This window comes from Echinops telfairi, unplaced genomic scaffold (genome assembly GCF_000313985.2).
Source record: "Echinops telfairi isolate 266 unplaced genomic scaffold, ASM31398v2 ScPeMD7_7473;HRSCAF=8511, whole genome shotgun sequence".
Lineage (NCBI taxonomy): Eukaryota > Metazoa > Chordata > Mammalia > Afrosoricida > Tenrecidae > Echinops > Echinops telfairi.
Genome location: NW_022111377.1, coordinates 8400315 through 8419851, shown reverse-complemented (window position 1 = coordinate 8419851; position 19537 = coordinate 8400315). Strand labels below are relative to the sequence as shown.

Here is a 19537-nt window from a genome sequence, read left to right as displayed (position 1 = left end):
CCCAGAACTGCCTTCCTGTTGTTCTCCTTTCCAGCTTGTTTACCCCACCTATCTTATCCAGATAGACATGCAGAGACAACAATATGCACAAACACAAGACTGAGCAAAATAAAGCAACAATAGAGAATGAAACAATAGCTACAACAACAACAACAACAACAACAAAATAAGAAAAGCCTATAAATAGTTCAGGGTCTGTTTGCTGTCCGTTACAAGTGTTTTTCAGTCGAGTCTGATAGGGCGTCACGCCCTGGCCCCACAGTCTATGTTTGGTGTTCCCTGGGGACTTCATTGCTTTGCCCCCCTTGCTGCTTTGTTGCACACCCTCAGCGTCTCGTCTCAGTGTGGTGGGGTCAGGGCGGGCACAATTCTCACCATGTGTCCAGTGTTGTTCCCTGTGGTGCTAGGGGTCAGTGAGGAACGTCGTGTCTCGTGATGAGGCCAGCCCTGTGGTCCTCTCTGTGATTGGCTGCTCTGAGCAGAAATATTGTTCTCGGGGCTTGGTGGGCCACGATGTGCTTCACTCTTCCCCCCCTCCCCTTGTTTGCTCTTGTGTGCTCTGATCAGACATGTACCTCTCCTTGAGCTGTAGCTTCAGTGCGTGTATGTGTGTGTGTGTGTGGTGTGGGGGGGGTGAAGGGGTGCTGTCCACTTAGTTGGTTATGGGGCCCGCCCCTCAGGCCTCAATTAAGGGTTCCCTGCTCCATGCCAGTGTGTTGTGTTCTTGTCTTGGAGCACTGGGTTGAAGTCTGGTCCCTCTTTCCCTGTGGAGATAAACAACACCCTCCCCTTGGGTGGGTTAGTGCCCTGTTCCCCCGGCTACCCATGTCGTATTTTTTGCCCCCTCCTCTTTAGTTGGCTACCATATGTATCCCTGGGTTTAGTCTGGCCCCTGCCATATTACCTGGACCTCACCCCAGGAATGTTTGTATGCAGTGGCTTCTTCCCTGCACCCCTTGTGGATTTTGCGAGCTTACCTCAGCGGACTCATGTTGGACTTGTCCTTTAGGAGGCACCTAATTTTACCACAAAAACTGCATTACAAATGTGCTGGGAAACTAGGCGTATACACGAGTATATATGGTAATAGTTTTTAAGTTATTGCAATTGACTGAGTAGAATTTAATCTGCCCTAAGTGTTCCCACTAATCAAAGTGTCATATTGCAAAGTCTCCCACCACTCCTGTGGTTTTATCATCAAGTGGATACACACTGAGATATAGTTATTTGCTAACAATCCCAACAGAGATGTTTTTTTACTTTATCTCTTTTTTAATATGTGAAACATAGTGTATATTCCCACAGTGAAACGGGTGTTTTCAGAGCTGTTCCACTTTACCTTCTTTAGGCTGTTCTCTTCCACGCCACCCCACTGCCGTAGCTATCTTCACATTTTAGTTTTTAATTTATCCTCCAGTATTTTTACAAATATTAGTAAATATGTGTGTGCGCGCTTAGTTTCCTTTTCCACAAAAATCAGCATTGTAACTACTCTGTCCCTTGCATTTGTCCCTCACCAGGAGCCCTGCTTGTCTTAGCCGCTGTAATGACATCTCACTCACGTACCATAGAACCCAGTGGCTTAAATACATTACAGAGAGAGTCATGAAGGCGTCACCCCGGCCGGTTTTCAAACAGGGAATCCATTCTGTATCAGTTACAGAACGCTTCCCCACTCCCCTTACGGCCTGCTGGTGTCCCACTGGGGTCGGCCGTGCCACGGTTTATGCGGCCCCTCTCACACTGGCATTACTGCTTGCTCGTCTTTTGCTTTTAGTGATTCTGCTGCACGGCACAACCTAACGCACCAGTCATTGTGCGCTTCTGGCAGTGCATCCTTGGGGTCCGTTCCTTGAAGTAGAATTTCTGGGTAAAGGGTAGATGCACGTGTGACTTTCTAGACATTGCCAGGTTTTCCCAGAGGTTGTGGCGTCCCCCCAGTTTCCTGTGAGAGTCAGACAAGCTTTTCAGACTTCATTGGAGCGTATCAGTTGGTTAGTGTGTGTGCACTATACTGGGAAAATGTGCTTTACCCTTAGAGAAAATACATAACTGTGAGAAATACTTCCCTTCTGCTTGGGCCCGCCCGGGACGGAAACACCAGCTTTCCCACAGGGGTACTTACAGTTCACTGAGGAAACCCTGGAGATCGCGTGTCCAGGCATATGAACAGATGTTTATAAGTCTGAGAGACTTTGCATGAGGGGCAAGTTCCCCTTTTTCTTTACCACAGCCCAGGACAAAATAAATCTGGGGACATTTTGTTTATGAAATGGCTAACCAGCTTTTGCTCAGAAAAGCCTAAACCCCCAACCCACTGGTGCTGAGCCGATTCTGACCAATAGTGATTCTTTAGGACAGAGTGGATTGGCACCGTAGCGTTTCAAAGGTCGTCAGTCTTTCTGGGTGCTTACCCCTTCTTTCTCCCACGGAGCCCCCGAGTGCTTTCATCAATTGCATCACCAAGGCTCCTCTGGCTCAGAAGACCAAAACTCACCACACTCACTGTCACTGAATTGTTACTGACTCACAGCAAGCCTGGAGGACAGGGTAGAACTGCCCCTCTGAGTTTCTGAGACTAACACTTTACAGCAATAGGAAGCTCGTCTTTCTCTCGAGAAGCAGCCAGTGGATTCAGACTGCTGACCTTGTGGTTAGCAGCGCTATGCGCAGCCACACCAAAATGATGCCGAGGACCCTGTGGAGTGAGGCTAATACTTTAGGGTATGAAACCATGCTGTGAACTATGAGTTAGACTTGGTGTTTTAACTGCATTTTACAAACAAAGAAACTGAAGCTTAAAGAAGTTACCGTATATACTCGAGTATAAGCTGACCCGAATATCAGCCGTGGCACCTAATTTTACCACAAAACAGTGTTGAAAATGTGCTGAAAAACTCGGCTTATACATGAGTATACACGGTACATAATTTGCTCTGTAGTGTAGCTGAAGGCTTGGGAAGACAGTATTCAGGGATGATTTGGGTAAGACCTTCTACGTCATTTGGTTAAAGTGCTCAGCTGCCATTTGAAAGGTTGATGGTTCAAACCCACCAACCGCCCTGCTTCCCTCATGACACCCAGCCGTGGAAACCTCTGGAACACTTCTGCTCTGTTCCCGAGGTTTACTCCGAGTCAGAATGGACTCACCGGCAGGGTACCGGTTGTTTCAGCCTACTTGTGCTGTAAAATTGAATATATATAATGTAATTTTTAGGTTATTATTCAGTTTAGGACTGATCAGCATGAGAAAACCATAAGTACCCATTGTAGTTTGTCCATTACACCTCTTTAAAACAAAACAAAAACCCAAACGAGCTCTTTTGCCAAGGTGTTTATAGACGGTTTTAGATGTTTTTCCCTTTGGGTGAACTTAACAGGAAAACCGAGGAGTCCAGACTTTCCTCATTGTGTCTAACAAGTGCTTTAGTGCTCCTTGGCTACTAGAGCCCCCAGGAGAATTGCGATTATTCTTTCTCCCTCTTTCCTTCTCAGGAGTACTTCTTGCAAGCAGAGCTGACAAGTGATGTCTTAAAAACAGGAGTGGTTCGCTGCTGTGTGGGACAGTGCAACAATCCCATTCCTGTCGATACCGTGCTCACAATGAAGAAGCTCCCCATCACTTACGTACGTGGCTTGCCGAAGCAACTCACACCTTATGTAGAGCTTAAGTCAGTCCTTTGTGCTTTGTTGCATGTGAGCTGTATGGCCATGTGGACCATGGGTGAGGGAGACGAAAGAGAAATTTGTTGGTGGATCCCTTGGAGTTGTATTAGAGGTCTTTAATCTGTGAGGCATGAGAGAGGTAAGATCTCTTTGTGTATCAAGGGCTGGGTTTTGCAGTTTGGACTGGCGTGCTAAGGCCTTATGATAAGGCTGGGTTGTGACCAGACAGATAAAAGGAGAGCTGCTTACCTGGGGGCCCCAATTAAGCTTTTCTAGATTCTCTCTGCCTTCACTTGATAAGTTCTGGTTCCTGTGCTGAGGGAATGTAACAACAGAGTTGCGCTTCCCTTAGATCAAGGTGCCCTGAGAAGTGTTCACTCAGAGGCCTTGCACAGCCTGAAAACATCCGGTTCAGAATGCATGGTCCCCTGGCAGCCATGACTGCTCACTCACAGCCTCTTGATGGAACGTCTTTCCCCCTTTATCCATCACTGCAGAGCAACAGGAAGGAAAACAAGGGTGGCCACCTGTGCCACTCCTGTGCGGAACAGAGAATCGGGCCTTTGGCCTTCCTGACAGCCTCCCCGGAGCAGGTGCACGCCATGGAACGCACCGTGGAACACATAGTGCTGCCCAGACACGAAGCCCTGCTCTTCCTTGTCTTCTGAAGCCAAGATGAGCACACTCTTCTCCCTGGTACAAAAGGCCTTGCTGTGGGCTCCACGGACCGAAAGCAAGCCAGTGTGGGGCAGATTCTCATTCACCTGAGACTCAGAATTCATCTAGAGCATTTTTATGGAAGAAGAAACCAACCAGAGTTGGATCTGCCATTTCTCCAACACCCCTACAAGTAGCCAGTTTCCATCTGTCCCTCCTCCTATGCATCGGGTTGGGCAAGTGGGAAATGTTTGTTTGGTTTTTTTTTAATAAAGAAAAAAATTTATGTATTTAAACTTTTATTACAATTAAACAGACATTATAGTACTGGCACACCTCTGTGTAACACCCGGCTCTAGCTCTGTTGTTTCTGAGCTTCCTTCTTTATCCCTTCTCTCGATGCTGTTCACACGACACACCAACAGCATGAGACTTAATCTCTAGGGTGATACTTTGAGTATCAAAAATAAGGTGTGTTTTTTTTCATCATGGAGGGTCATGAGCCTCAGGGTACACTATGTGAACCGAGACAATGTAATTCCTACAAGGTAGGTGAGCGATGGGGAATGGGGAGCTGGTACTGTGCCTGGGGATGCTGGGATGATGTAATAAAGCTACTTCTGAAGAAGCCACCAATGGGAGGTTATCGCTTAGATGTCCGTGGACCTGGTAGTTTGACAGTATTGCGGTATAGCACTTTAGGGGTTCCTGATGGCGGATGGAGGAGTGGACATGGCATCCACCCTGCCTTTGATGCTAGCCCATTAAATTCACCACTTTTTGTCTCATAGCCCCAGAATGGACCTCATCATGTTCCTGTCACATTCTAACACTCGAGGAGCTTAGGATGTGGGTCAGGTGAGCAAGCAGGGTGATGTTGGATGCGGATGTATAGAGTGGGCTAGGGCTGCCTGGGAAGGTATGATTGCAACGTAGTCTTTGTATATTGAGGACAACCCAGCATTGGGCCTGCAGGCAGAGTGGGGCTACTTTCATGGGAAAAAAAAAGTTTTTTTCCATTTACCTAAACAATATTCCTTGCCTAGCCTTATCTAACACATACAGATAACAAGATAAAAGAGAAAGGAAAAAGTTGTTCAATTTGGATTAATCATAGTATTCAGTGTCCTTTAGAAGAATTCTGAGAAAAGTGGCAATCGGAACTATGATCATGTTTTCTGGAAATCTTTTTGTGAATAGGGAAGCTATTTTGTGCACGTGTGTGTTTGTTTTACTTATCTACCCCCCCCCCCAACCATTTTATTAGGAGTTAATACAGATATTCCATAGTTCAGTCAAACCTATTGATTTACTGAAAGGGAATTTGATTAAGGATCTGGTACATACTATGCAAGATACGCTATATATGCAGGGTTCAAACTGGCTCCTGGCTAAATTACTAAAGACTGCAATTTAGTAAGTGATTACAGTTTGAGGTGAAAAGTTTCTTGTGGGATGGCACTACCAGAGGAAAATGTTAGTGCCCTTTTTTTTTTTTTAAATACCAGATTATAGGAATTAATGTGTCTATTTTATTTTTTAAGTGTTAACCATGTTTTAAAAATTAGTGAAATAAAATCTTTGGCATATTTCAAATAGAGAAGCAATGCAGAGATACTCATATAAAAAATAAATGCTTATGTTTTGAAAGTATCTGAATTAAAAATCCTTGCAGTAGAAGTGTTACAAATTCATAGTATTTTGAAGATTTTACATCAGTTTGTCTTCAAGGCATAAATGTTTCAATTTTTGTTTTTTACTAAGATGATAGTAACAGGTCAGCCAAAATACTGTCATTCCATGACATTTAAAGTACTTATATAACAGAGATAGGAAATGCTTGGGGGGAAAGAGACGTGAGTCTGTGGCTAGAGTATGTGTACAATAATGCAGGCAAAAGAGGGCCAGGGCAATGAAGCTTAGATCACCAAGCATTTGAAAAGAGTCTTACCCCCGGGGAGGGGGTGGAAGAAGGGAGAAAAAAAATTTTTTAAAAAGAATAATAATTTAAAAAAAGGTCTTCCCTGTGAAGCTTGCCTGTTAAAACTATCAGGAAAGATCACCTTGGAGAAAACGTTTAAAAAAAAAATGTATTCAGAGGATAAGATTATGCATCCATAAAATACCATGGTTGATATTTTTTAAAAAAGATTGGAGACTAATTTAAAAGCAGAGAAGTTAAAGAACAGAATTGTTGGAAGATTAAATTGAGAAACATCCAGAAAGTAGAATTAAAAACAAAGACCAAATAAGAAACAGCAAGCCAACGTAAGTTAAAGCATCTAAATAATAAAGGAGTTTCAAGAAAGAAAATGAACTGGGAAGTTAAACAAATATGAAAATTACCCGTAACTGAAATAGCCAGCAAAATGGATGAAAAGAAACCTATTCTGAAAATATTATAGTGACCTTTTTAGAACACTAGAAATAAAGATCCTACAAGTTGCCATTAATAAATACAGGGTCATAACTCATAGCCCTATGGCACAGGGTAGAACTTCCCCTGTAGGTTCCTAGGTTAACTCTTTGGGTGAGTAGAAAGTCTCCTCTTTCTCCCTCTGAATAACTGGTAGTTTCGAACAGGAATCCAAATGTCTGTAGATTATTCAACAGCAGTAGTGGAAGTAACACCAAACCAAACCCATTGCTATGGAGTTAATTTTTACTTGGCGATCCAGAAGGACAGAACAGTATCATTACCCCACAGGGTTCCCAGTACTGCCACATCTCAAAGCCCTTTGAATCACTGACCTTTGAGTTAGCGGCCAAATGCTTAAAACCACTCTTCCACCAGGGCTCCTCTTTGCAGCCAGAACTTAGAAATGGAGGATACCATATGTACTCAAGTTTAAGCTGACCCAAATAACCGCCGAGGCACCGAATTTTACTACCAAAACGACATGAAAAATGCTGAAAAACTCGGCTTATACTCGAGTGTATAGGTAAGTCATTTAAAATTCTAAACCTAGACAAAGCAATCACTAGGCTTGTACAACTGGCATGGTTGTGTCTGACCACACCGGACTTTCCAAAAGCTGATTCCTGTGAGTTGGGGGTCAGACACACCTCAACTGGAATCTCTTCCTCTGCTGGGTTTGGTAATGCATTGCAATGGACACACAGAACTCAACGGGCCATACTCAAAATTCAGGAATTTATGAGGGAAGTAAGCTCACAGTTCAGGAACAACTCGGGATACAGTTCTCAAGTTAGGACAGCTACTTTGCCTTGACGCTGGCAGGACTCTCCTGGATTTTAGCACCTTAGCCACTTGACTCTTCAACCAGCTGATCTGGCTTCTGCCCTCATTGGGCAAGTGTTAACAAAACCCTTTCCCTCTGTCAGCAGATGTCTGGAGGCACACCACTCTACCAGCAAGCCTCCAGCCTGAGCTGAGCTGGAGCCTCTTCCTCCAGCTCAGCTCTCACATGTCAAGAGTGGATGTAGCTGCCTTGCTCTGTGGGCTAGGAAGCCCATCAACTCCCTCGTGCACTCACCTCCAGGCTCTGCTGCCATCTGTTAACTACCACTTTAGCTCTCCCAGACTGATTTAAGACTGGTCTACATGCCATGCGTCATTGTTTCTATTTCCACTCCGTTTTCAAGGTTTATGCTAGACACATGGTTGAGCCAGTAGTTCTATAAGGTGCCTGCCCAAAGGCATCGTACCTCCCCTCCTCCCCCTTGCCAAGGGAAAATATTATTTTTTCAAGCTTTTGGCTGATTGTTTTGACATTTATCTCCATGTCTCTCATACTGATTTCTACTTTCAGTTTCAGGCCTTATACCTGATTTCCTATTGTAGAAGCCGAGTGTAACTCACCTTCTTCCACCACATAATTTCTCATCCTCCCGGTATATAATGCTGATGTTATTAAGAATATGGGAACACTATAATATACAACTGAGCTAGGTAGTAAATGATTAATTGGTTTTGGTTTTTGCCTTGTTAATTTGTTTATTCTGAACTATACAACCTATTGTCTTCTTTATTTCCCCCCCAGCCTATTGTTAATTGAAGAAGTTGTAATTGCTTTTCTCGGTGGGTTGGGTGGTTGGTTGGTTGCATTTTCATTTGCTTACTTTTCTATGTATTCATCCCTAAGCCTACAATCTGCTAATTATCCAGATCTCCTATGCTCAAGAAATTGTTAAGGGAAGAACGATTCCTTTTAAATGTAAACGATTTGAGCATTCTGAGTGCAGGATAAAGATAAGGCTCTCTCCTCCCGTAACAGTGACAGTCTCAGAAACTCAGGAGCAGTTCTACCCTCTCTTACAGTCACTGTGAGTCGACATCAACTCAATGGCAGTGTGTTTGGTTTTTGTTTTTTTAAATAAACATTGAGTGGAAAATACAAAGGAAGAGAGAGTAGACTGAATATGGGGGCAGGAGTGGCTGTTGTGGGTGGTATTTGGATTTGAGATAGGAAGGAGGCAAGAATAGGTGCTGATTGCAAGAGGTCAATAATTTTATTTCTCTTGTGAAGTTAGAAACAAAATCATCCAGAGAGACCTAAAAGTTTGAAGCTGGCATACAAAAGAGTTGTGTTAGTTCGGGTAGACTAGAGAAACAAATTCATAGACACTCGTGTATAAGAAAGAGCTTTATAGACAAGAGCAATTGAATATTGAGAAAATATCCCAACCCAGTCCAGATCAAGTCTGTAAGTCCGATATTAGCCCATATGTCTGATACCAGTCTATAAAATCCTCTTCAGACTCATGCAACACAGGCAATGATGCTGAATGCAGGAAGATCACAGGCCAGTGGGTGGAAAGTCTTGTGGATCCAGTGGCAGTGGAAGCATCTCAGCATTGGCATTGGCGTGGGTCTACACACGGCTCCTCCAGCTCCAGGGCTCTAGGGTAGCTCCATGTGTTTTACCCGAAGGAAAGTCTTGCAGGGAGTGTGTGTGTGTTCCACCTCCAGCGAACTATTTATCTCCATAGCACTTCCAAATGAGGTCATCAAGCTGCAACCTGATTGACAGGCTAAACCCCACCCCTTCTCAAATTGACAACAGATTATGTAACCACCACAAGAGTGATGTGGAAGCTGATGAAAATCATCGGGTTGTTGGGCAACATTAACCCAGCTGAAATTGAATACCAGCCTCTCAGTTGATGCGCATTTGCCCCGCCTCTAGCAGTCTAGATATAGGAACCCTGGTGGCATAGTGGGTTATGTGCTGCATGACTAAATGCAAGGTCAGCGATTTGAAACCACTGTTGTAACTGTTACAGTCAAATGTGTTAGCCCTTTGGACCACCCAGGAACTTCCAGACCTTACTTTCCACTTTTCTCAGGTCCCAAGGGCTTTCGTAGCATTTGGAGCAGACACATTTTCCCCCTGGTCTCCATATTTACAGATTCCCCAGGAGAGCCCAGTAATTTTTCTTCTTATTCCTCACCACCAATCATGTTAATTAATGTCTCTGGTGACCTGGTTTGAGAGGTATACTATGTGGAGAGAAACTGCTTCAGACTTAAATGCCTAACTGCTTACCTGAGTACATACCATTACACATCCAACATGCAGTTCTGGAGTCTTAATTTTAAACCTTAATGTAAACCCCTCCTCTGGGCTTGGATTTATTATTTACAATTCTTGAGTCACATGGGTTGGTGCACTCCTTTCATGTGAACTTACCTGATACCCCACTTAGATAGCTGCTAGTTTTAAGATATGTTTTTTTTAAAAACAATCATTTTACTGGGGGCTCGTACATCTCTTATCACAATCCATACATACAGCCATGGTGTCAAGTACATTTGCACATATATTGCCATCATCATTCTCAAAACATTTTCTTTCTACTTTAGCCTTTGGTATCAGCTCATTTTTCCCCTTCCTCAAGAACTCTTGATACTTTATAACTTATTATTATTTTTTCATGTTTTACACTGTCCGATGTCTCCCTTCACTCACTTTTCTGTTGTCTGCCCCCTGGGGACGGATCATTGTGATCGGTTCCCCCTTTTTCCTCCACCTTCCCCTTACCCTCCTGGTATTGCTACTCTCATTATTGGTTCTGAGGGGGTTATCTGTCCTGGATTCCCTGTGTTTCCAGCTCTTATCTGTACCAGTGTACATCCTCTGGTCTAGCCAGATTTGTAAGGTAGAATTGGGATCATGATAGTGGGGGAAGGAAGCATTAAAGAACTAGAGGAAAGTTGTATGGTTCATCAGTGCTATACTGCACCCTGACTGGCTCTTCTCCTCCCAGCAGCCCTTCTGTAAGGGGCTGTACAGTTGCCTACAGATGGGCTTTGGGTCCCCATTCTGCACTCCCCCTCATTCACAATATAATTTTTTTGTTCTTTGGTGCCTAATACTGGATCCTACCGCCACCTCGTGATCGCACAGGCCGGTGTGCTTCTTCCATGTGGACTTTGTTGCTTCTTAGCTAGATGGCCACTTGTTTATCTCAAGCCTTTAAGAACCCAGATGCTATATCTTTTGATAGCCTGGCACCATCAGCTTTCTTCACCACATTTGCTAATACACCCGCTTTGTCTTCAGCGATCAGGTCAGGAAGGTGAGCATCATGGAATGCCAGTTTAATAGAACAAAGTGTTCTTGCATTGAGGGAGTACTTGAGTGGCGGCCCAGTGTCCATTAAGATAAGCTTTAAGACCCCAGAAGCGGTTCTTTTCTGAGAGCTGGGCACCATCAGATTTCTTCACTACACTTTGCTATAGCACTCATTTTCAGTGTTCACGTGATGAGGGAAACGTAGCCACATGGCACGAGCTAATTGTTCTTGGATTTGGGCTTATGATTAAGTGATCTCTCACAGTCTACTTGTATATCTAAAGTTTATATCCGTGGGCCACATTAGAGGTAGCATTATCAGCTTGTTGAAAAATAAGTAATTTTCATGAGACATTTGGTTATTCTAATAATAGTATCATTAATCTAGTCAACAGTGTTGATTTTAAGGTACTATTGAGAAAGGGGGAAAATATACATAAGAAAGCTTTTTAGACTAAAATGGAATTATTACTTGACACAGGTTAAAATTTTTAAGCAACTGAACACTTTTAAAAAAGCAATGAGAGCTAGATACAAGGCAAAATTTTCGATCACATTCATTTCCCTAAGGCCAATTATGTCTGCAGGACTAAGACATGTCACAAAAAGTAAAGAAGGTATGAAAAAAGAAGTCCTGTATATACGCGTGTATAAGCTGAGTTTTTAGTACATTTTTAATGCAGCTTTTGTGGTAAAATTAAGTGCCTCGGCTGATATTTGGGTCAGCTTATACTCGAGTATATACGGTATGTGGTAGTCTTAAGTTTCCCATTATGGGACAACCTCAAAAGCAAGAGATTTGAACCATAGTCCACTGACTTCCAAATCTATGACATAACCTGGACATGTCAGGCCCCTGCTTCTCATACCAGGATGGAATTTCAGCTTTAAGTCCAAAGAAGTGTTTAAGTTAAAGACTGGTTCCCTTATGGGGTTTCCAAATGATATGATTCTGAAGTAGATCTCGATAAAACGAAATCTAAAGTGGAAGTTCTACTCCATCCTGTAGTTTCTCCATGAGTCCAACGGCCTTCTTGGCAGTGAGTGCATCTTTTTCTAAGCCAATGGCTAGCAAGGAGAATGACTTGGAATATTCCTCCCCCCACCCCCATGGACCTTGGGATCAAGCTTCTTTTGATGCACATGTTGTGTGGAAGAAAATAAATACCCAAAGAGTGGGGTTTCTCGTCATTCAGTTCCTCTGTGTTGCAGCCCATGCCGTCACCGTCACCAAGCCGGCTGCTCCTGCCTCAGAGAGGACGATAGCTGTGCCTCCCACGCACATTGACCTTGGCAATGCTGCCGGGGATGCCTTCACCCACGGGTTATGGCTCTGCCCTGATAAAACTTTATTTGGAAACACAATCTGAGAATGGACTGGAATTTACCAACTCTGGCCCAGCCAACCCTCAGACTACCAGAGTGACGGGCAGTTTGGACACCAAGTACTGGTGGACCGAGGATGGGCTGACATTCACAGAGAAGTGGAACACGGACAAGTCGCACCGAGGTCACCGTGAAAGACCAGCTTACAGGCACACTGAAGCTGACCTTCAACTCATCTCCCCAAGCACTGGGAAGAAGACCACCAAGATCAAGACGGGGTACAAGCAGGAGCACATCAACCTGACCTGCAATGTGGATTTTTATATTGCCGGCCTTCCATGGGTGGGGTGGGGGGTAGCTTTGTTGCTGGGTTACAAGGGCTGGCTGGCTGGCTGCCAAATGAACTCTGAGACTTTAGTCCTGAGTGGCCCAGAACAACTTTGCGGCTGGCTACAAGACGGATGAATTCCAGCTTCACGCTAATGTGAACGATGGGACAGAGTTTGGCGGCTCCACTTACCAGAAGGTGAACAAGAAATTGGAGACAGCTGACAGTCTCACCCGGATGACTGGGAATAGCAGCCAAGTATCAGATTGGCCCTGAAGGCTGCTTTTGGCAAAAGTGAACAACTCCAGCCTGATGGACTTAGAATACACTCAGACCCTAAAGCCAGGCATCAAAGTGACAATGGACGCTGTCTGCTCCGCTGGATGGCAGGCAAGAATGTCAATGCCGGTGGCCATGAGCTTGGTCTAGGACTGGAATTTCAAGCATAAATGAAAACTACGATCATGTAATTTTAAACTGTTTTGCAGCATAGCTACCTTCAGAATTCTAGTGTACCTTCTAGTGTTGTGTGTATACCTGGGAAGCAAGTATTGCTCAATATCACCTTAGACGTCCAGGTGACAGTTGATTCAGTTTAATGTGTTCCCTTTTCCGAGGTACAGAAGAAACCCAGCTCCCTAAAAGGTCTTTCAACTACAGACTTTGGGGGCGGGGAAGGGGGCTGGACTTTATGGCCCCCTTCTAGAGATGCCAGGTTTCCCTTTGAGCTACAAATGGCTGCAAGTGGAAGCGGAGCATGTGTAGGCACTTTGTAAATTCACAGTGAGTCACGAATGAAATTGTGACTTCCTGAGAATTGAACCTTGCGTTGCTAACCCGAACGGGGGCCGGGGTGGGGTGGGGGCGCTCCTTGCTGGATGGTGTGGGCAAACCCATCTGAAAGGGGCTTTTGTAGACTGATCGTCAGACCTGTTTCCACCCCAGTCCATCCCTTCACACCAAAAGTACTCTGCAGGGTGTGGTAGCTGGTGTGTGTGTGTGTGTATGTGTGTGTGCCATTTTGGGGCAGAGAAGGTGAGTGTGATGAAGCCAATAATTCAGGACTTTCAACTCCCTGTCAAGTTGTAGTCTGGTGCCTTTGCATCAGAGTGCAAACTGGGAAGGTTCTAGGTGACTGTAATCACACGGTGACAACCCCCAGAATCGCCATTGGACCTATGGTGTATTGACCACTCAACTTATTTTTTAGCCGTTTCATGGGTACCTTTTAGAGTCTTGCATTTTGTGTGGAATTAGACCCCCTTTCAAATGCTGTAATTAACAGCATTTAAAATAAAACGAGTAAAATATTGAAACCTTATTGGAATTCTTTCAAGAAGGAAAGAGTGAAGTAGACAGCGACCAGTACCTGATTGGCCAATATATACATAGATCTCATGAGGTAGTTTGCTGATGGAAGCTATGCAACTAACATTTATTATGTGCCCTGTACATGGTAGACACTCAGGCGTTTGGTGTGTTCAGTCACCTCACCTGCATGTGAAAGTTGATCATTGAGTAAGGAAGTCAGCGGAAGAATTACACTGCTAGCGAAGAATATGCAAAGTACTATGGACTGCTCGAAGAACAAACAAAACTTCTTGGCAGCATACTCCATAGAGGCAAGGATTATAAACTACGGTGTCCTGGTGGTCTAGTGCGGCTATGACAGAATGACGACAAGTGGATGGTTTTACAACACCAAAATGTACTCTCGCACAGTTAGGAGGCTTGTTCAAGTTGAAATAGTTTTCCCTGTCAGCTTTAGGGGCAGCTTGTTGTCTCGTCACCTTCTATTACCTATTAGCCTCTTTGATGACCTTCATGTAACCTGTCCCTGTCTCTGCTTCCTCCTCGGTCCGAATCTGTCCTTTCAGTATCTCAGAAGTGTTTGGTTTAAAACATGCCCTACACCAGTGTGTCCCAAACTGGGTGTTACTTCCCTCTGATGGCTGCTGGGAGGATCCAGGGGGACTGCAAAAGCAGATTCTTACATGCTATCCTGGATAGTGGGCTATAGTACAAACGTTTTTAACTGCCAGGGGAATGCTGGGTAATTTTTTTTTTTTTTTCGGAAAAGGGAACGATAGACCAAATAAGGTTTGAAAACCTCTGCCACTAATAGGGCCTCTTAAAGTAACATAGAAAACACATTCCTAAATGGGATTATAACCACAGGTATAAAACTCAAACCAAACTCGGTACCATTCAGTGGATCCTCACAGCAACACTACAGAACAGAGGAGAACTGCTCCGAGGGGTTTCCAAGCGAGTAGATCTTTATGGAAGCAGACAGTCTCCTATTTCCCTCTTTGGAGCAGCTAGTGAGTTTGAACTTGATGCTGCACCCTTCTTCATAGAGTCCATCTTCTCATTATTATCCAGATTGAAGAAGTATGAAGAATGCAACCTTGACACACATCTTTTCTGATCTTGAAACACGCGCAGTTTCCTTGTGCTGTTTGAATGACTGCCTCTTAATCTGTAGAGAAGGTCTGCCTGAGTACAGTGAAGTGTTCTGGAATTCCCATTCTTTGCAATATTACACACAATTTGCTTGACCCACATAGTCCAAGGCCTTTGCATAGTAATAAAACACAAGTAAACATCTTCCCGCTATTCTCTGCTTTCTGCCAAGATCCATAACATTAGTGATTGTGTCCCTTGTTCCACATCCTCTTTTTGCTGCACGTTGAATTTCTGGCACGTCCCAGTCTCTGTACTGCCGCAGCAGCTTTCAAATTGTTTTCAGCAGAATTTTACTTATGTGTGGTATTAGTGATACTGTTTGATCTTTTTTTCACTCTGTGGGGTCACCTTTTTTCAGAATCGACACAAATATGGATCTCTTCCATTCAGTTGGCCAGGTAACTGTCTTCAAATTTCTTGGCAGAGACTAGTGAGTGTGTAGGTTTGTTGAAACCTTTCAATGGGTATTCTGTCAATTCCTGAAGCCGTGTTTTTTGCCAGTGGCTTCAAGCAGCTTGCACGTCTTCCTTCAATACCATCCATTTTGAATCACATCACAGTGGCTCTAGATATCCCTTCCATATAGTGATGCTTCTAGCCTCGTCTAATAGTTTGTTTATAGAATCTCTCAATATTGCAATTCAAAGATTGAATTTTCTCTTCCATTCTTTCAGGTAAAACTGCTAAACATGTTCTTCCCTTTCAGTTTTCTAACTTCAGGCATTCACACGTTTCGTTATAATACTTTGTCTTCCTGAGCCTTCCTTTGAGATGGTCTGTTTGTCTCTTTTACTTCATCCTTCTTCAGTGCACTTTGCTTCTTTATGCTCCAGAGCAAGTTTCAGATTCTCTTCTGCCATCCGTTTTGGTCTTTTCTTTCCTTATTTTAAAATGACCCTTTCTTTCTTTCAGGCGCCTGGCGGTGTGGTGGGTTAAGCATTGAGTTTACTCCGAAAGGCCAGGTGTGGTGGGTTAAGCATTGAGTTTACACAGAAAGGCCAGCTGTTGGCACTTACCAGCTTACCACTTACAGGTTGTGGGTGGTGGGGCACTCTGCTTCCATAAAGATCTGGAAATCCCTTGGAATAGTTTGTATCCTACAGGCTCACTGGGAGCTGTAATTGACTAGATCAGCGGTTCTCAACCTGTGGGTCGTGACCCCCTTGGGGGTCAAATGACCCTTTCACAGGGGCTCCCGAAGACCATCGGAAAACACAAATATTTCACAATATATAATTACATATTATTTTGTGATTAATCACTATGCTTTAATTACGTTTAATGATGTTCAATTTGTAACAATGAAAATACATCCTGCATATCAGATATTTACATGACGATTCGTAACAGTAGCAAAATTACAGTTATAAAGTAGAACAAAAATAAACTTATGGTTGGGAGTCAACACAACATGAGGAACTGTATTAAAGGATCGCTGCATGAGGCAGGTTGAGAACCACTGGACTAGATCAGGGGTCCTCAAACTACGGCCCGAGGGCCACATGCAGTCCACCAAGGACATTTATCCGCCCGCTGGAGTCCCAGGCCCGCAGTGCGCATGTGTGGAAAGTGCGCAGCCGCACTGCACTCTCCTACGCCACTCCTCTCAGTCTCGACGCCTCCTCTCAAGTATCCAGTGTGATCAGAAGTAGTCATCAGCTTGCCTGTGCAGAGCTTGCTGCTGCCTGAGGACCCAGGTAAGAACAAGTTAGGATTTTTTTTTGAAGTTAGGAGGTCTATTTTTTAAGTTTTATTTTGCAGTTAGTAGGGCCCTTTTTTTGCTGTTAAGGGGGGCCTTTTTTTCGAAAGTTAGGAGGTCTTTTTTTTTAAGTTGGTTAGTTGATTAGGGGTGGTTTCTAGGAGGGTTGCATCACAGTGATAATGCAAATGGTCAGTGCTCAGAGGTAACGCAAATGGTCAGCGCTCAGAGGTAACGCAAATGGTCAGCGCTCAAAGTTAATGCAAATGGTCAGTGCTCAGTGTTAATGCAAGTGGGCAGCACTCAGTATTAATGCAAATTGTCAACGGTCAGTGTTATCGCAAATGGTCAGTGCTCAGTGTTATCGCATGGGGGCCCCAAACAGGTAATCTGGGAACTTAATCATGCTCTGCAGACAGCCAAGGAGTAGGAAACCCAATTTAATTGACAGCAAGTGCATTTATATTCTGATTGCTATTCAGTTGTGTATGATGTTGTTTGTTGTGTGCTGTGTAAGCCCTGGTTCACACTGTTGTGATCTCTGAGCAGGGCGAGTTCAGCCATATGCTTCTATGGCTGAATTCTCATTAGATTCGGAAGAAAAGAGTTATACGTGCCTTCTTTTTTCCTGCAGTGGAATCTGATGGCATGGGTCTTCTCACCCATGCCATCAGATTCCTCTGCGAGTTCACAGTTCACAGTGCGGTTTGCACAGGGTAGTGTGAACTGGAAAGGTGGTGGAGGAACCGGCTCTGTAATCGTGCCGGTTCCCGCACCACACTAGTGTGAGCCTGAGGTAAAAGTGGAGTTCCACCAATATGGGAACTGGTGAGGCTGAAATGATGTGGACTGGCAAGGCTGCATTGATGGGCACTGATCAGACTGCATTAATGGGCAGTGCAGTCTGTATGTCTCTGTGTAGGCAAAGTTATTGCTGGTATATTGTTTTTGTAGCACTGTATATATATATTGGTATTTTACTAATAGCAATTTGGAATCCCTAGGAAACAATGATATCAAGAAAGAGAAAAATTGACTTGGAGTGTACGATATTCAAAGAACACTGGATTTATGATTATTTTTTCTTGAAGTACAAAGAAAGAGCTGTGTGTTTAATATGCCAGAATATAGTGTCTGTGTTCAAAGAATACAATTTGCGTCAACACTACCAAACTCAACATAAAGATAAATATGATTGGTCAGAGAAGTGAGAAAAGATTAAATATTAAAACTGAAAAATACATTGACAACTCAGCAAAATACTTTTGTGAAGCAGGAGCAGCTAAAAATTTTATGACTGCGAGCAAGTTTTCAAGTTGCCAAGCTAATAACGTGCACTGGCAGACCATTTGTGGAGGGAGAATTTGTTAAAGAATGCCTTCTTTCTGTTGCCAAAGAGATGTGTCCAGAGAAGGCCGATTTATTTAGTACAGTGAGTATTTCAGGACCTACAATTACACAAAGGATTGAAGAAATGGGAGACAATTTGCATGGGCATTTTCAAAACTCCACAAAAAAACTTTCCTACTTTCCTTGACACTTGACGAAAGTAATGATGTTCGTGATTCAGCACAACTTCTAATTTTTATTCGTGGGATGAATGACTATTTTGTAGTTACAGAAGAGCTTTGCACTGCAAAGCATCAACAGAACACCCACAGGAGAGGATATCTATGAAAAGGTTTGCCAAACTGTGAATGGTTTGGAGGTGGACTGGGCTAAACTAGCCAGTGTGAAAACTGATGGTGCTCCTAGCATGGTGGGGTCTAAGAAAAGAGTAATTGCTCGCATTGACCAAGAGATGGAAAAACATAACCATTCTCATCCAATAGCCATAAACTGCCTCATCCACCAACAAGCGCTGTGTAGTAAATCACTGAAGTGGAACTCTGTTATGAAAATGATGGTACCTTGTGTTAACTTCATTAGAGCGAATGCACTAAACCACAGACAATTTCAGGAATTTCTGTCTGAGCTAAATATTGCTTATGAAGATGTTCTGTACCACACAGAAGTCCGTTGGCTGAGTCGAAGGAGAGTCTTGAAACATTTTTATGGCTTACTTCCACAGATTACAGCTTTTCTGTTTTCAAAAAGCAAAGAAGTACCAGAGCTCAATGATGCCGAATGGAAATGGCACCTTGCCTTTCTGACAGATGTAACAGAGCGACTCAAGTTTCAGTGTGCAACTTCAAGGAAAGGGGAAGCTCATCAGTGATATGCAATCACATGTGAAAGCATTGAAGTACAATTAGGCCTCCTCATCAAACAAGTGAGGGAGGAAAATTTCTGCCATCTCCCCACAACTCAAACTCTGTTAACGGAAAAACCATTGGTTGTATTCCCAAACAAAACGTGTGGATTCACTGGAAAAGTTGCAAAAGGATTTCTGATTTAGATTTAAAGAGCTTCATCTCCATAAACAGGACAGAGCTTTTCTGTAACCCATTTTCTATTGACATTGACAATGTGGATACAATTACCAAGTGGAACTGGCTGAACTGCAGAATTGTGACTCTCTGAAAGACGCATTCAAGTCAAGCAGCCTTCCTAATTTCTAGGCATCTCGCCCCTCTGAGACATCCTAATCTCAGGAACCATGCACTCAAAATGGCAGCCATCTGTGGCAGCACTTATGTCTGTGAACAGACTTTTTCCAGAATGAAACATCTGAAATCTCCAATCAGATCTAGACTAACCGATGCACACTTGCATCACTTGTTATGACCAGCAGTGACAAATATGGAACTGGACATTGACCATCTCATTAGCAAAAACCAGGCCCATAGTTCCCATTGAGATACTGGTAAGTTTGTTGATTTAACTTTCCTTGTTCTTCATTTTAAATATTGT

The 19537-nt window shown here is 43.6% G+C and overlaps 1 protein-coding gene and 1 pseudogene across 3 annotated transcripts in view; both read left to right on the top strand.

The window, feature by feature from the left end:
* The window catches only part of FBH1 (F-box DNA helicase 1), a 54501-nt gene extending 49832 nt beyond the window's left edge, over positions 1-4669 (top strand). For all 3 annotated transcript variants that reach the window (XM_045285607.1, XM_004712621.2, XM_045285606.1), the window contains 2 exons: positions 3496-3627; positions 4164-4669. In XM_045285607.1, the coding sequence (XP_045141542.1) occupies positions 3496-3627; positions 4164-4334 (303 nt within the window). In that variant the 3' untranslated portion in view covers positions 4335-4669. The remainder of the gene's footprint in view (positions 1-3495; positions 3628-4163) is intronic.
* A 7257-nt stretch (positions 4670-11926) lies between these two features.
* Positions 11927-12965, top strand: LOC101638315 (annotated as a pseudogene).
* Positions 12966-19537: the final 6572 nt, after the last annotated feature.